This window comes from Saccoglossus kowalevskii, chromosome 3 (genome assembly GCF_978046115.1).
Source record: "Saccoglossus kowalevskii chromosome 3, keSacKowa6.1, whole genome shotgun sequence".
Lineage (NCBI taxonomy): Eukaryota > Metazoa > Hemichordata > Enteropneusta > Harrimaniidae > Saccoglossus > Saccoglossus kowalevskii.
In genome coordinates this window covers 4,191,683-4,205,889 of record NC_140643.1, presented here as the reverse complement: position 1 = coordinate 4,205,889, position 14,207 = coordinate 4,191,683, and the positions used below count along the sequence as shown (strand labels likewise).

Genomic DNA, 14,207 nt, shown 5'->3' with positions numbered 1-14,207 from the left:
CCAGGCACTAAATGTAAAAGTCAACTTAACTATAGTAAGCCACAAGAACCCAGGCACTAAATGTAATAGTCAACTTAACTATAGTAAGCCACAAGAACCCAGGCACTAAATGTAATAGTCAACTTAACTATAGTAAGCCACAAGAACCCAGGCACTAAATGTAAAAGTCAACTTAACTATAGTAAGCCACAAGAACCCAGGCACTAAACGTAAAAGTCAACTTAACTATAGTAAGCCACACGAACCCAGGCACTAAATGTAATAGTCAACTTAACTATAGTAAGCCACACGAACCCAGGCACTAAATGTAATGGTCAACTTAACTATAGTAAGCCACAAGAACCCAGGCACTAAATGTAAAAGTCAACTTAACTATAGTAAGCCACAAAAACCCAGGCACTAAATGTAATAGTCAACTTAACTATAGTAAGCCACAAAAACCCAGGCACTAAATGTAATAGTCAACTTAACTATAGTAAGCCATACGAACCCAGGCACTAAATGTAATAGTCAACTTAACAATAGTAAGCCACAAAAACCCAGGCACTAAATTAATAGTCAACTTAACTATAGTAAGCCACACGAACCCAGGCACTAAATGTAAAAGTCAACTTAACTATAGTAAGCCACAAAAACCCAGGCACTAAATGTAATAGTCAACTTAACTATAGTAAGCCACACGAACCCAGGCACTAAATGTAATAGTCAACTTAACAATAGTAAGCCACAAAAACCCAGGCACTAAATTAATAGTCAACTTAACTATAGTAAGCCACACGAACCCAGGCACTAAATGTAATACTGTGGAATACTTTATTTTCGCTGGAATTAATTTTCGCTGAAAAGGCATTTTGGGCGTTTTGCTTGGAATTTATTTTCACTGATTTTTCATGAGTTTAATGTGAAATATAGGAAAAAAAGTATATTCGCTGGATTTTATTTTCACGGAATCATCCCTTCAGCGAAAATAGCGAAAATAAATTCCAAGCGAAAATAAAGTATTCTACAGTAGTCAACTTAACTATAGTAAGCCACACAAACCCAGGCACTAAATGTAATAGTCAACTTAACTATAGTAAGCCACACGAACCCAGGCACTAAATGTAATAGTCAACTTAACTATAGTAAGCCACACGAACCCAGGCACTAAATGTAATAGTCAACTTAACTATAGTAAGCCACAAGAACCCAGGCACTAAATGTAATAGTCAACTTAAGTATAGTAAGCCACAAGAACCCAGGCACTAAATGTAATAGTCAACTTAACTATAGTAAGCCACAAGAACCCAGGCACTAAATGTAATAGTCAACTTAACTATAGTAAGCCACACGAACCCAGGCACTAAATGTAAAAAGTCAACTTAACTATAGTAAGCCACAAGAACCCAGGCACTAAATGTAATGGTCAACTTAACTATAGTAAGCCACAAGAACCCAGGCACTAAATGTAATGGTCAACTTAACAATAGTAAGCCACAAGAACCCAGGCACTAAATGTAAAAGTCAACTTAACTATAGTAAGCCACAAGAACCCAGGCACTAAATGTAATGGTCAACTTAACTATAGTAAGCCACAAGAACCCAGGCACTAAATGCAAAAGTCAACTTAACTATAGTAAGCCACAAAAACCCAGGCACTAAATGTAAAAGTCAACTTAACTATAGTAAGCCACAAGAACCCAGGCACTAAATGTAATAGTCAACTTAACTATAGTAAGCCACAAGAACCCAGGCACTAAATGTAATAGTCAACTTAACTATAGTAAGCCACAAGAACCCAGGCACTAAATGTAAAAGTCAACTCAACTATAGTAAGCCACAAGAACCCAGGCACTAAATGTAATAGTCAACTTAACTATAGTAAGCCACAAGAACCCAGGCACTAAATGTAAAAGTCAACTTAACTATAGTAAGCCACACGAACCCAGGCACTAAATGTAATAGTCAACTTAACAATAGTAAGCCACAAAAACCCAGGCACTAAATTAATAGTCAACTTAACTATAGTAAGCCACACGAACCCAGGCACTAAATGTAATAGTCAACTTAACTATAGTAAGCCACACAAACCCAGGCACTAAATGTAATAGTCAACTTAAAGGGGAACTGCTCAATCCCATGGATTGCACCAAAGAATCATGGGACACTATTGTTTATGTTGTTTACAATGTTAATCTATCTTTTGTTATCCATTGTTATTTTAATCCAGAAAGTAAATTTGTTGTGAAATTAATCTTAACTGGAAGGTGCCCCTTTAACAATAGTAAGCCACACGAACCCAGGCACTAAATGTAATAGTCAACTTAACTATAGTAAGCCACACGAACCCAGGCACTAAATGTAATAGTCAACTTAACTATAGTAAGCCACAAGAACCCAGGCACTAAATGTAATAGTCAACTTAACTATAGTAAGCCACAAGAACCCAGGCACTAAATGTAATAGTCAACTTCACTATAGTAAGCCACACGAACCCAGGCACTAAATGTAATAGTCAACTTAACTATAGTAAGCCACAAGAACCCAGGCACTAAATGTAATAGTCAACTTAACAATAGTAAGCCACAAGAACCCAGGCACTAAATGTAAAAGTCAACTTAACTATAATAAGCCACAAGAACCCAGGCACTAAATGTAATAGTCAACTTAACTATAGTAAGCCACACGAACCCAGGCACTAAATGTAATAGTCAACTTAACTATAGTAAGCCACACGAACCCAGGCACTAAATGTAATAGTCAACTTAACAATAGTAAGCCACAAGAACCCAGGCACTAAATGTAAAAGTCAACTTAACTATAGTAAGCCACAAGAACCCAGGCACGAAATGTAATGGTCAACTTAACTATAGTAAGCCACACGAACCCAGGCACTAAATGTAAAAGTCAACTTAACTATAGTAAGCCACAAGAATTCAGACACTAAATGTAATAGTCAACTTAACAATAGTAAGCCACAAGAATCCAGGCACTAAATGTAATGGTCAACTTAACTATAGTAAGCCACAAGAACCCAGGCACTAAATGTAAAAGTCAACTTAACTATAGTAAGCCACAAAAACCCAGGCACTAAATGTAATAGTCAACTTAACTATAGTAAGCCACACGAACCCAGGCACTAAATGTAATAGTCAACTTAACAATAGTAAGCCACAAAAACCCAGGCACTAAATTAATAGTCAACTTAACTATAGTAAGCCACACGAACCCAGGCACTAAATGTAATAGTCAACTTAACTATAGTAAGCCACACAAACCCAGGCACTAAATGTAATAGTCAACTTAAAGGGGAACTGCTCAATCCCATGGATTGCACCAAAGAATCATGGGACACTATTGTTTATGTTGTTTACAATGTTAATCTATCTTTTGTTATCCATTGTTATTTTAATCCAGAAAGTAAATTTGTTGTTAAATTAATCTTAACTGGAAGGTGCCCCTTTAACAATAGTAAGCCACAAGAACCCAGGCACTAAATGTAAAAGTCAACTTAACTATAGTAAGCCACAAAAAACCCAGGCACTAAATGTAAAAGTCAACTTAACTATAGTAAGCCACAAGAACCCAGGCACTAAATGTAATAGTCAACTTAACTATAGTAAGCCACAAGAACCCAGGCACTAAATGTAATAGTCAACTTAACTATAGTAAGCCACAAAAACCCAGGCACTAAATGTAATAGTCAACTTAACTATAGTAAGCCATACGAACCCAGGCACTAAATGTAATAGTCAACTTAACAATAGTAAGCCACAAAAACCCAGGCACTAAATTAATAGTCAACTTAACTATAGTAAGCCACACGAACCCAGGCACTAAATGTAAAAGTCAACTTAACTATAGTAAGCCACAAAAACCCAGGCACTAAATGTAATAGTCAACTTAACTATAGTAAGCCACACGAACCCAGGCACTAAATGTAATAGTCAACTTAACAATAGTAAGCCACAAAAACCCAGGCACTAAATTAATAGTCAACTTAACTATAGTAAGCCACACGAACCCAGGCACTAAATGTAATAGTCAACTTAACTATAGTAAGCCACACAAACCCAGGCACTAAATGTAATAGTCAACTTAAAGGGGAACTGCTCAATCCCATGGATTGCACCAAAGAATCATGGGACACTATTGTTTATGTTGTTTACAATGTTAATCTATCTTTTGTTATCCATTGTTATTTTAATCCAGAAAGTAAATTTGTTGTGAAATTAATCTTAACTGGAAGGTGCCCCTTTAACAATAGTAAGCCACACGAACCCAGGCACTAAATGTAATAGTCAACTTAACTATAGTAAGCCACACGAACCCAGGCACTAAATGTAATAGTCAACTTAACTATAGTAAGCCACAAGAACCCAGGCACTAAATGTAATAGTCAACTTAAGTATAGTAAGCCACAAGAACCCAGGCACTAAATGTAATAGTCAACTTAACTATAGTAAGCCACACGAACCCAGGCACTAAATGTAATAGTCAACTTAACTATAGTAAGCCACAAGAACCCAGGCACTAAATGTAATAGTCAATTTAACTATAGTAAGCCACACGAACCCAGGCACTAAATGTAAAAGTCAACTTAACTATAGTAAGCCACAAGAACCCAGGCACTAAATGTAATGGTCAACTTAACTATAGTAAGCCACAAGAACCCAGGCACTAAATGTAATAGTCAACTTAACTATAGTAAGCCACAAGAACCCAGGCACTAAATGTAAAAGTCAACTTAACTATAGTAAGCCACAAGAACCCAGGCACTAAATGTAATAGTCAACTTAACAATAGTAAGCCACAAGAACCCAGGCACTAAATGTAAAAGTCAACTTAACAATAGTAAGCCACACGAACCCAGGCACTAAATGTAATAGTCAACTTAACTATAGTAAGCCACAAGAACCCAGGCACTAAATGTAATAGTCAACTTAACTATAGTAAGCCACAAGAACCCAGGCACTAAATGTAAAAGTCAACTTAACTATAGTAAGCCACAAGAACCCAGGCACTAAATGTAATAGTCAACTTAACTATAGTAAGCCACAAGAACCCAGGCACTAAATGTAATAGTCAACTTAACAATAGTAAGCCACAAGAACCCAGGCACTAAATGTAATACTGTAGAATACTTTATTTTCCCTTGGAATTTATTTTCGCTATTTTCGCTGAAGGGGTGATTCTGTGAAAATAAAATCCAGCGAATATACTTTTTTTCCTATATTTCACATTAAACTCATCAAAAATCAGTGAAAATAAATTCCATATAAAACGCCCAAAAAGCCTTTTCAGCAAAAATTAATTCCAGCGAAAATAATGTATTTTACAGTAGTCAACTTAACAATAGTAAGTCACAAGAACCCAGGCACTAAATGTAATGGTCAACTTAACTATAGTAAGCCACAAGAACCCAGGCACTAAATGTAATGGTCAACTTAACTATAGTAAGCCACAAGAACCCAGGCACTAAATGTAATAGTCAACTTAACTATAGTAAGCCACAAGAACCCAGGCACTAAATGTAATAGTCAACTTAACTATAGTAAGCCACACGAACCCAGGCACTAAATGTAATAGTCAACTTAACTATAGTAAGCCACACGAACCCAGGCACTAAATGTAATAGTCAACTTAACAATAGTAAGCCACAAGAACCCAGGCACTAAATGTAAAAGTCAACTTAACTATAGTAAGCCACAAGAACCCAGGCACTAAATGTAATAGTCAACTTAACTATAGTAAGCCACAAGAACCCAGGATAAGTGACCATCGCTTACAGATTGAAATGGGAAGGTACAATTATGTACCAATTTCTGATAGAAAATGTTCAGTTTGTGAAATTAAAAATTAGCAACACTTCATTATTCATGACAACAAAAACAATGAACAGTTATTAATTAATATTTTAAATAATAAAGATGAAAACATAAATGATTTGGTGAAACGCATCTATAACTGTTTTAATATATGAGGCAAATCAATTAAAACAAAAAATAGTTAAACCAGCTGCTTTAGAAAATACAAATTAACCAGTTTTTCTATTTCTAGAAATTTGTTACAATGAGTGTCTTGTTTGATATTTTCCTGTATTGTTATTGTCAGTTATTTTTTTTGTTTTATTTTTTATTGTTTTATTGTACTTTTCATCAAAACCTCAAATATGGGGTATGATAGCAATAAAGATTCTATTCATATTAATAAATTTAACAATAATGGAGTTAGTATTCCCAAGAGCCAAATACAATTATAATCAAAATCAAACAAGACATGAATGTTACAGTCCCCTTTATTTGATTATAAAGTAGTACAAGGAACATCTGCAAAAAGGAGAATGAAAATGTACTCTATGTAGTTACAACTCATCATGAAGTGATTTCCCATAATCTAGTTTTGTACTGACAACTAAAACTTCCACTGACCCATGTTCAGAAGTGCAACAAAACTATTTGTCATACATGTATACTCTCTCAAGAAATCAAATCAAAGTTCAAACAGTCCCCGATGAATTTTTGAAAATTCTCTTTGTGCTCATCATATTAAAGTGGAGGAGTTGTCCCGAGCATGTCCTTGAAACTTGAGTCCCAAGTGGTGTATACAAAAGATTGTTTATTTACATAAAATTCGAACATGTGTTGCGTGACGACCCCTCCAGTTTAAGACATGGCAAAGAAAAACATAGATCACAAGTGAAAGCTTGTCTAAGTTATCACATTTTAAACAAACAAGATGGCCACCAGTCGGCCAAATTTGATCAAATTGCAAATTGAATTGACATGTACATGTATCCATTTATGACATGCTAAATATCAATGAAAATGATACATGGGTGACAGAGATATAGTAATATGGCCACAAAAAAAACAGCTGTTATTCAGGCATCTTTGATCTGATAATGAAACAAAGTGACATGTATGATGTATGTGCCAAATACGAATGAAAATGGTACATAAATCTTGGAAATATAGTAGTAAGGCCAAAAATTCAGATGGCTGTCAATCGGCCATCCTTGAAACAAATTGTCATGGACATGTATCCTAACATGTATAAAGCATGTCCAAGATACCACATTAAAAAACAAGCAGCCTATCGGCTGAGATAGCTCCGCTGTTAGCAATGCACATTTCAATTAAAGAACTGAAGACATCATTAGAAAATGAACAATATGAATAGTATCAAAGCAATCGGACTTACAGTTTTTAACAAGAAGTCGAAAATATCACTTTTTACCAAAAATTACAAAAATATTCACCAAAATAAATTAATTAGAGAATTGAAGATATCATCACAAAACGAACAAATCTGAGAGAGGTCCACATGTAGTACCTATATATGTAATATCAAAGCAATGGGACTTGCAGTTTTTAACAAAAAGTCAAAAATATCACTTTTTACCAAAAATGACAAAAATATTCACCAAAATTAGAGAATTAAAGATATCATCACGAAATAAACAAATCTGAGAGAGATCCACATGTAGTACCTATATATGTAGTATCAAAGCAATTGGACTTGCGGTTTTTAACAAGAAGTCGAAAATATCACTTTTCACCAAAAAATGACAAAAATATTCACCAAAATTAGAGAATTAAAGATATCATTACAAAATGAACAAATCTGAGAGAGGTCCACATGTAGTACCTATATATGTAATATCAAAGCATTTGCACTTGCGGTTTTTAACAAGAAGTCGAAAATATCAGTTTTTACCAAAAATGACAAAAATATTCACCAAAATTAGAGAATTGAAGATATCATTACAAAATTAACAAATCTGAGAGAGGTCCACATGTAGTACCTATAGATGTAATATCAAAGCAATTGCACTTGCGGTTTTTAACAAGAAGTCGAAAATATCAGTTTTTACCAAAAATGACAAAAATATTCACCAAAATTAGAGAATTAAAGATATCAACATGAAATGAACAAACCTAAGAGAGGTCTACCCAAGGTACATATACACCAAGTATCAAAGCATTTAGGCTTGTAGTTTTCAAGAAGAAGTCGAAAAAGTAAAACATTGACACGGACGACGACGGACAATCACTCATATGATAAGCTCCGCTCGACAAAGTCGACAGCGGAGCTAAAAAACAAGATGCCTGCCAGTCGGCCATCTTTTATCCAATTGCGAAAGAAATTGTCATGGACATGTATCCTAACATGTATAATCTATGATACCAAGTTTGAATGAAAACTGACAAAGCATGTACAAAATACAGCATTTTCAAAAAACAAGATGGTTGCCAGTCGACCATTTTGAATCAAATCGCTAAACCATTGCATGTGCATTTGTCCCACATAAATTACTAGGCACATGCAAAGAATGAACAGAATCAGTCCAAAGGATTCTGAAATATGACCCCCGACGAACGCACGCACAGATGGACGGACGCACGGATGCACGGACGGTCAGAGAACATGTATTCTAACATGTATAATCTATGTACCAAGTTTGAATGAAAACTGACAAAGCATGTCCAAAATACAACATTTTCAAAAAACAAGATGGCTGCCAGTCGGCCATCTTTTATCCAACTGCAAAAGAAATTGTTATGGACATGTATCCCAACATGTATAATCTATGATACCAAGTTTGAATGAAAATTGACAAAGCATGTCCGAAATACAACATTTTCAAAAAACAAGATGGTTGCCAGTCGGCCATTTTGAATAAAATCGCTAAAGCATTGCATGTGCATATGTCCCACATAAATTACTAGGCACATGCAAAGAATGAACAGAATCAGTCCAAAGGATTCTGAAATATGACCTCGGACGAACGCATACACAGACGGACGGACGCACGGGCGGTCAGAGAACATGTATTCTAACATGTATAATCTATGTACCAAGTTTGAATGAAAACTGACAAAGCATGTCCAAAATACAACATTTTCAAAAAACAAGATGGCTGCCAGTCGGCCATTTTGAATCGAATCGCTAAACCACTGCATGTGCATATGTCCCACATAAAGTACTAACACACATGCAAAGAATGAATGGAATCGATCCAAAGGATTCTGAAATATGACACCGGACGGACAGACGGACACACGGACAGAGACCGAATTATAAGTCCCTGTTTTCTGACTTTGTTCGAACGGGGACTAATAACTGCATTGTTTTAATTTGCATATTTTTGGGAGGGTGTGGTCATTATTGCCAAACGCACATCTACTCATGCCAAGGTGTAATCATACCAAATATGAAATATATCTGCATAGCAGCGATGACGGGTTTCGAGCCTGCATGGCTCATGGCAAATTGCTTGATGTGATTATTTGATGAAAGTCTCATGTCTAGAATGCAATGTTCTCAACAAGTCTTCTGGTGTTTTGCTATTATGAACCACACTGGAATCAGCAGACATAACCATTTATAGTCATCTGTTCAATGTCATTCATAATTAAGATGAATTTTTTGAGGAATTTTGCATTTTTGTGATAAATTCAAGATGGCTGCCAAAACTACTTGAATCATGGGAAATATTTTCATGAACACATAACCATCGTCTTGAACGGATGATGTATGCCAAGTTTGGTTTGAATCTGGCAAATTGTTCATGAGTTATAGCGTAATTTCACTTTTGACTAAATCCAAGATGTCTGCCAAAGGAAGCCATTTTAAAAAAAAATCTGCTTCAGTAAATTGTAGAGCTATCAACAGAGATACTATATGCTAAATTGCATGTCAAACAAGCGGGTAGTTTTTAACAAAATGATTTTTTGAGTTTTTTAACATTTTTTAAATAATTTCAAGATGGCCGCCAAAACCACCTGAATCACGGGAAATATTTTCATGAACACATAATCACCTTAGTCAGTGTTCTCCCCAGGAATTTAAACCACTGTGGCGGCCTAATTTGCATATAATTTGCATATCATTTATATAATAATAGAAATTGACCAAAGCACATTTACACCCACACAATAAACAACATATATTTTCAAAAACAAAGTGGCAGATATTTATTTGCTTTACACAGTGTTATAAACACTTTTATTTTGGGCACTTTTGTAATATTAATGAGCTCCGTCACAGTGCAAATATCTTTTTTTGGAGTCAAAAAATTACGTTTTACAACATAGAAGAGTTTGAATTTAAAAATGAAACATTCTGAAAATGCAAATGCTGCAGACTAAAAAGAAACAAATAAAATGTAAAAGGTTAAATGAAACTCATCTGAAACGTTCCAGCCACGATTATGTTCAAGACTTTCATGATCTTATTTACTACAAAATTCTCCTTCAAAAAATCGACCACGTAATTATTTGGCGGATTGCTGGTTATTATTCCGACCATCAGCTTCTACAACGTTTACATTTACAGTAAATGAACGAACAAATAACACTTCCAAACAATCATCAAAGTTACGACGTGACATAACTTACTTCGCGATGTTATACACCGGTTATACCAATAATTTCACTTACTCAGTCATGATGCCATGCAAAAATTAAATACTTCTTTTTTTATATGAAAAAAACGTAAAATTTGAACTAGTTTTATCGGGAGAAATTAGTTTTGATCACTCGATCACTTCGTGAAAAACACAGACCCGCCATGATAGCTGTGACGCGTTAGTTGACCGCATTGTGTCCTTTGACCCGGTGGGTCAAAAACGCCATTAACCAATCAGAATGCCGCATGGTAATGCCAGTAGAACCCGAAGTTTTCCGAATGATCGTGATCATAAAAATTACATTGCGGAAGTAAAGCGATGTCGTAGCATGATGTGTTGGTATGGATTTCAGATGAAAACTGCATGATGGTTTTCGAAAGAGGTGATTAGCAATTTTTGAAAGGTAAAAGAAGTCTTGAAAGAAGAATTTTTACATGATTCACAATGATAACAGTTCAAATGTATTTTACCCAATCACACAATAAACACGTTGTTTTTTCTTGAGTAGCGCAAAGACACCAGTGTCTTTGAGTAGCGTAAACTGATCGTGAACTCCGCTTTGCCCATGTTACATCGGGGTGGAATTGATTTTGAATGAATTTTAGCTTTCAATCTAAAGACTGCGTCTATCGTCAGAAAATATTTACTTACAAACAAAGAGGTGCTAATTTTACAAAATTTACTTGTATTGTTTAAAGCCGCTACCACATCGCATGACTATGCCTATTGTTTACAAATTATTATCCACGACTGGCAGCATGCTTGTCGGTCGGTACGTAAGTATAATAACAATATGACAATAGTCGGACGCGTTTCCGTGGTGGTCGCTAATTTTGAGTGCCGGTCGGGCCGACCAGCGTGACGAGATCCCCAATGAAATCTTGCTAATCACCGTGGCGGTGTCAGACCGGTGTGGCGGCAAATCGAAGCACTGTGGTGGGACCGCCACGCTGTTTACATCCTGGGGAGAACACTGTTAGTGAAGGGATGTTGTATGCCAACTTTGGTTTAAATCTGGCGAATTGTCCATGAATTATTGTGTAATTTCACTTTTTACTAAATCCAAGATGGCTGCCAAAGGAAGCCATTTTTTGAAAATCTGCTTCAGTAACTCTGTAGAGCTATCAACAGAGATACTATATGTTAAATTGTTTGTCAAACAAGCAAGCAGTTTTTAAGAAGATAATTTTTTGATGTTTTTTGAATTTTTTTGATAAATTCAAGATGGCCACCAAAACCACTTGAATCATGGGAAATATTTTTATGAACACATAATCATCTTATTGAAGGGATGTTGTATGCCAACTTTGGTTTAAATCTGGCAAATTGTTCATGAGTTATAGCGTAATTTCATTTTTTACTAAATCCAAGATGTCTGCCAAAGGAAGCCATTTTAAAAAAAAATCTGGTCACATGACCGCTAAAGATTTTATTGCTGATATTTGCTAGACATGAGCCAATGATGCTACACAAAAAAACCCGAAGTTCCTAGACCCTCAGAAAGTGGTGGAATTGAGCACTTCCGGTTTGTGTTCTACCTAAGATAGCGGCCAGGTCATGTGACCTACATAGCTGGTTTTGGGGTATGCACCACAACTCATGGCCCTTCATCAGCATGCAAAATGGCAAATCAATCGCAGCATTATTTTTCAAGTTACAGTGCTTACAAAAACGGCGGAATAATAATAATAAGAATAAGAATAAACATAGCAATTACAAAAGGGTTTCGCCCTTTAGGACATGAAACCCTAATAAAATCAACACCATGGTGGTAGAGATAGCAGCAAATAACTGCATTGATCTAATTTGCATATTTTTGGGAGGGTGTGGTCATTACTGTCAGAAGCACATCTACTCATTTCAAGGTGTTATCCTACAACATATGAACTAAATTGGCCCAATGGTTTGCTGGGATAAGAGCAAATAACTGCATTGATCTAATTTGCATATTTTTGGGAGGGTGTGGTCATTATTGCCAAAAGCACATCTACTCATGTCAAGGTGTAATCATACTAAATATGAATAAAATCAACACAGTGGTGGTAGAGATAGCAGCAAATAACTGCATTGATCTAATTTGCATATTTTGGGAGGGTGTGGTCATTACTGTCAGAAGCACATCTACTCGTGCCAAGGTGTAATCATACCAAATATGAATGTAATCGACTCAATGGTTGCTGAGATCAAAGGAAATAACTGGATTTAGCTAATTTGCATACGTTTTGGGTAGGGTGTGGTCATATTAATAATAACCTAAAAGATGACTTCCGATGATAAGGGAGCTATTTTGAAATTGGGTTCTGAAGTTCTGCAAAGTTGGTTCTGAGTTCTGAAAAGTATACACTACCGATCGAATACATTTAGTAAAACTTGTGAGTCAGATATCAGGAATTCATGAATCTGAATCTGAATTTAACAGAATCAATTATTCTGAGCATGCTCAGTTGCTCTGTCAGTGTAGTTGAGAGAGGTAATTTTAGATGAAAATCATGAAAAAGACCCACTTAGGATTTTCATATCTGGAAAAAAAAATTACGTGCATATGTAACACAAACTTGTTCATCAACCTGCCAAGTTTTTTATTGACATCTGCTGCAGAGTCTCTGAGAAAATGTGAGAGATAACTTGAAAATGAACGGGGACTAATAAACCACAAAACACTAAATTTAATAATTGATCAACTATAGTACCCCCAAGAACCCAGGAAATGTATTCAACACTAACTGCTTACCTGTATGAGCACAGCTTCTGTCGCCATTATTGTGGGTTTATTACAAGCATCTATGGCATTTTTCACATTGATAACTAGAGATAGAGCAGAACAAACAAACACTGTAACTAGTTCAAGAGAACATTGCAAACATGACAAACATATAAGCAGCCTATCGGCTGAGATAGCTCCGCTGTTAGCAATGCACATTTCAATTAAAGAACTGAAGACATCATTAGAAAATGAACAATATGTATAGTATCAAAGCAATCGGACTTACAGTTTTTAACAAGAAGTCGAAAATATCACTTTCTACCAAAAATGACAAAAATATTCACCAAAATTAGAGAATTAAAGATATCATCACGAAATGAACAAATCTGAGAAAGGTCTACATGTAGTATCTATATATGTAATATCAAAGCAATTGAACTTTTGGTTTTTAACAAGAAGATGAAAATATCACTTTTAACTAAAGATTACAAAAATATTCACCAAAATTAGAGAATTGAAGATATCATCACAAAATGAACAAATCTGAGAGAGGTCCACATGTAGTACCTATATATGTAATATCAAAGCAATCGGACTTACAGTTTTAACAAGAAGTCGAAAATATCACTTTTTACCAAAAATTACAAAAATATTCACCAAAATTAGAGAATTGAAGATATCATCACAAAATGAACAAATCTGAGAGAGGTCCACATGTAGTACCTATATATGTAATATCAAAGCAATCGGACATACAGTTTTAACAAGAAGTCGAAATATGTTATCATAGATACTTACATTGTTTGTCATGTTTAATAATATCATAATCTTCCACACCATGCAAAAAATCTTCAGGTGGTATTGGTTGCCGTGGTGTTGCACCCTCCTAAAACGAACATTCAGATGAGTAAACATGAAAACATTTTTAAATTTTAGTGTGTAGTGTTTCTAGTGAATACACCACTGTCAAGTGTATCTACTGAATACATCACTGTCAAGTGTATCTAGTGAATACATCACTGTCAAGTGTATCTAGTGAATACACCACTGTCAAGTGTATCTAGTGAATATATCACTGTCAAGTGTATCTACTGAATACATCACTGTCAA

General features: G+C 35.3%; 1 protein-coding gene across 1 annotated transcript in view; it reads right to left on the bottom strand.

The window, feature by feature from the left end:
• The window catches only part of LOC100376560 (uncharacterized), a 146,484-nt gene that overhangs the window by 64,261 nt on the left and 68,016 nt on the right, over positions 1 to 14,207 (bottom strand). The window contains exons 17-18 of the mRNA XM_085496698.1: positions 13,896 to 13,983; positions 13,125 to 13,198 (exon numbers count right to left, since the gene is read on the bottom strand). Of these exons, the coding sequence (XP_085352824.1) occupies positions 13,125 to 13,198; positions 13,896 to 13,983 (162 nt within the window). The remainder of the gene's footprint in view (positions 1 to 13,124; positions 13,199 to 13,895; positions 13,984 to 14,207) is intronic.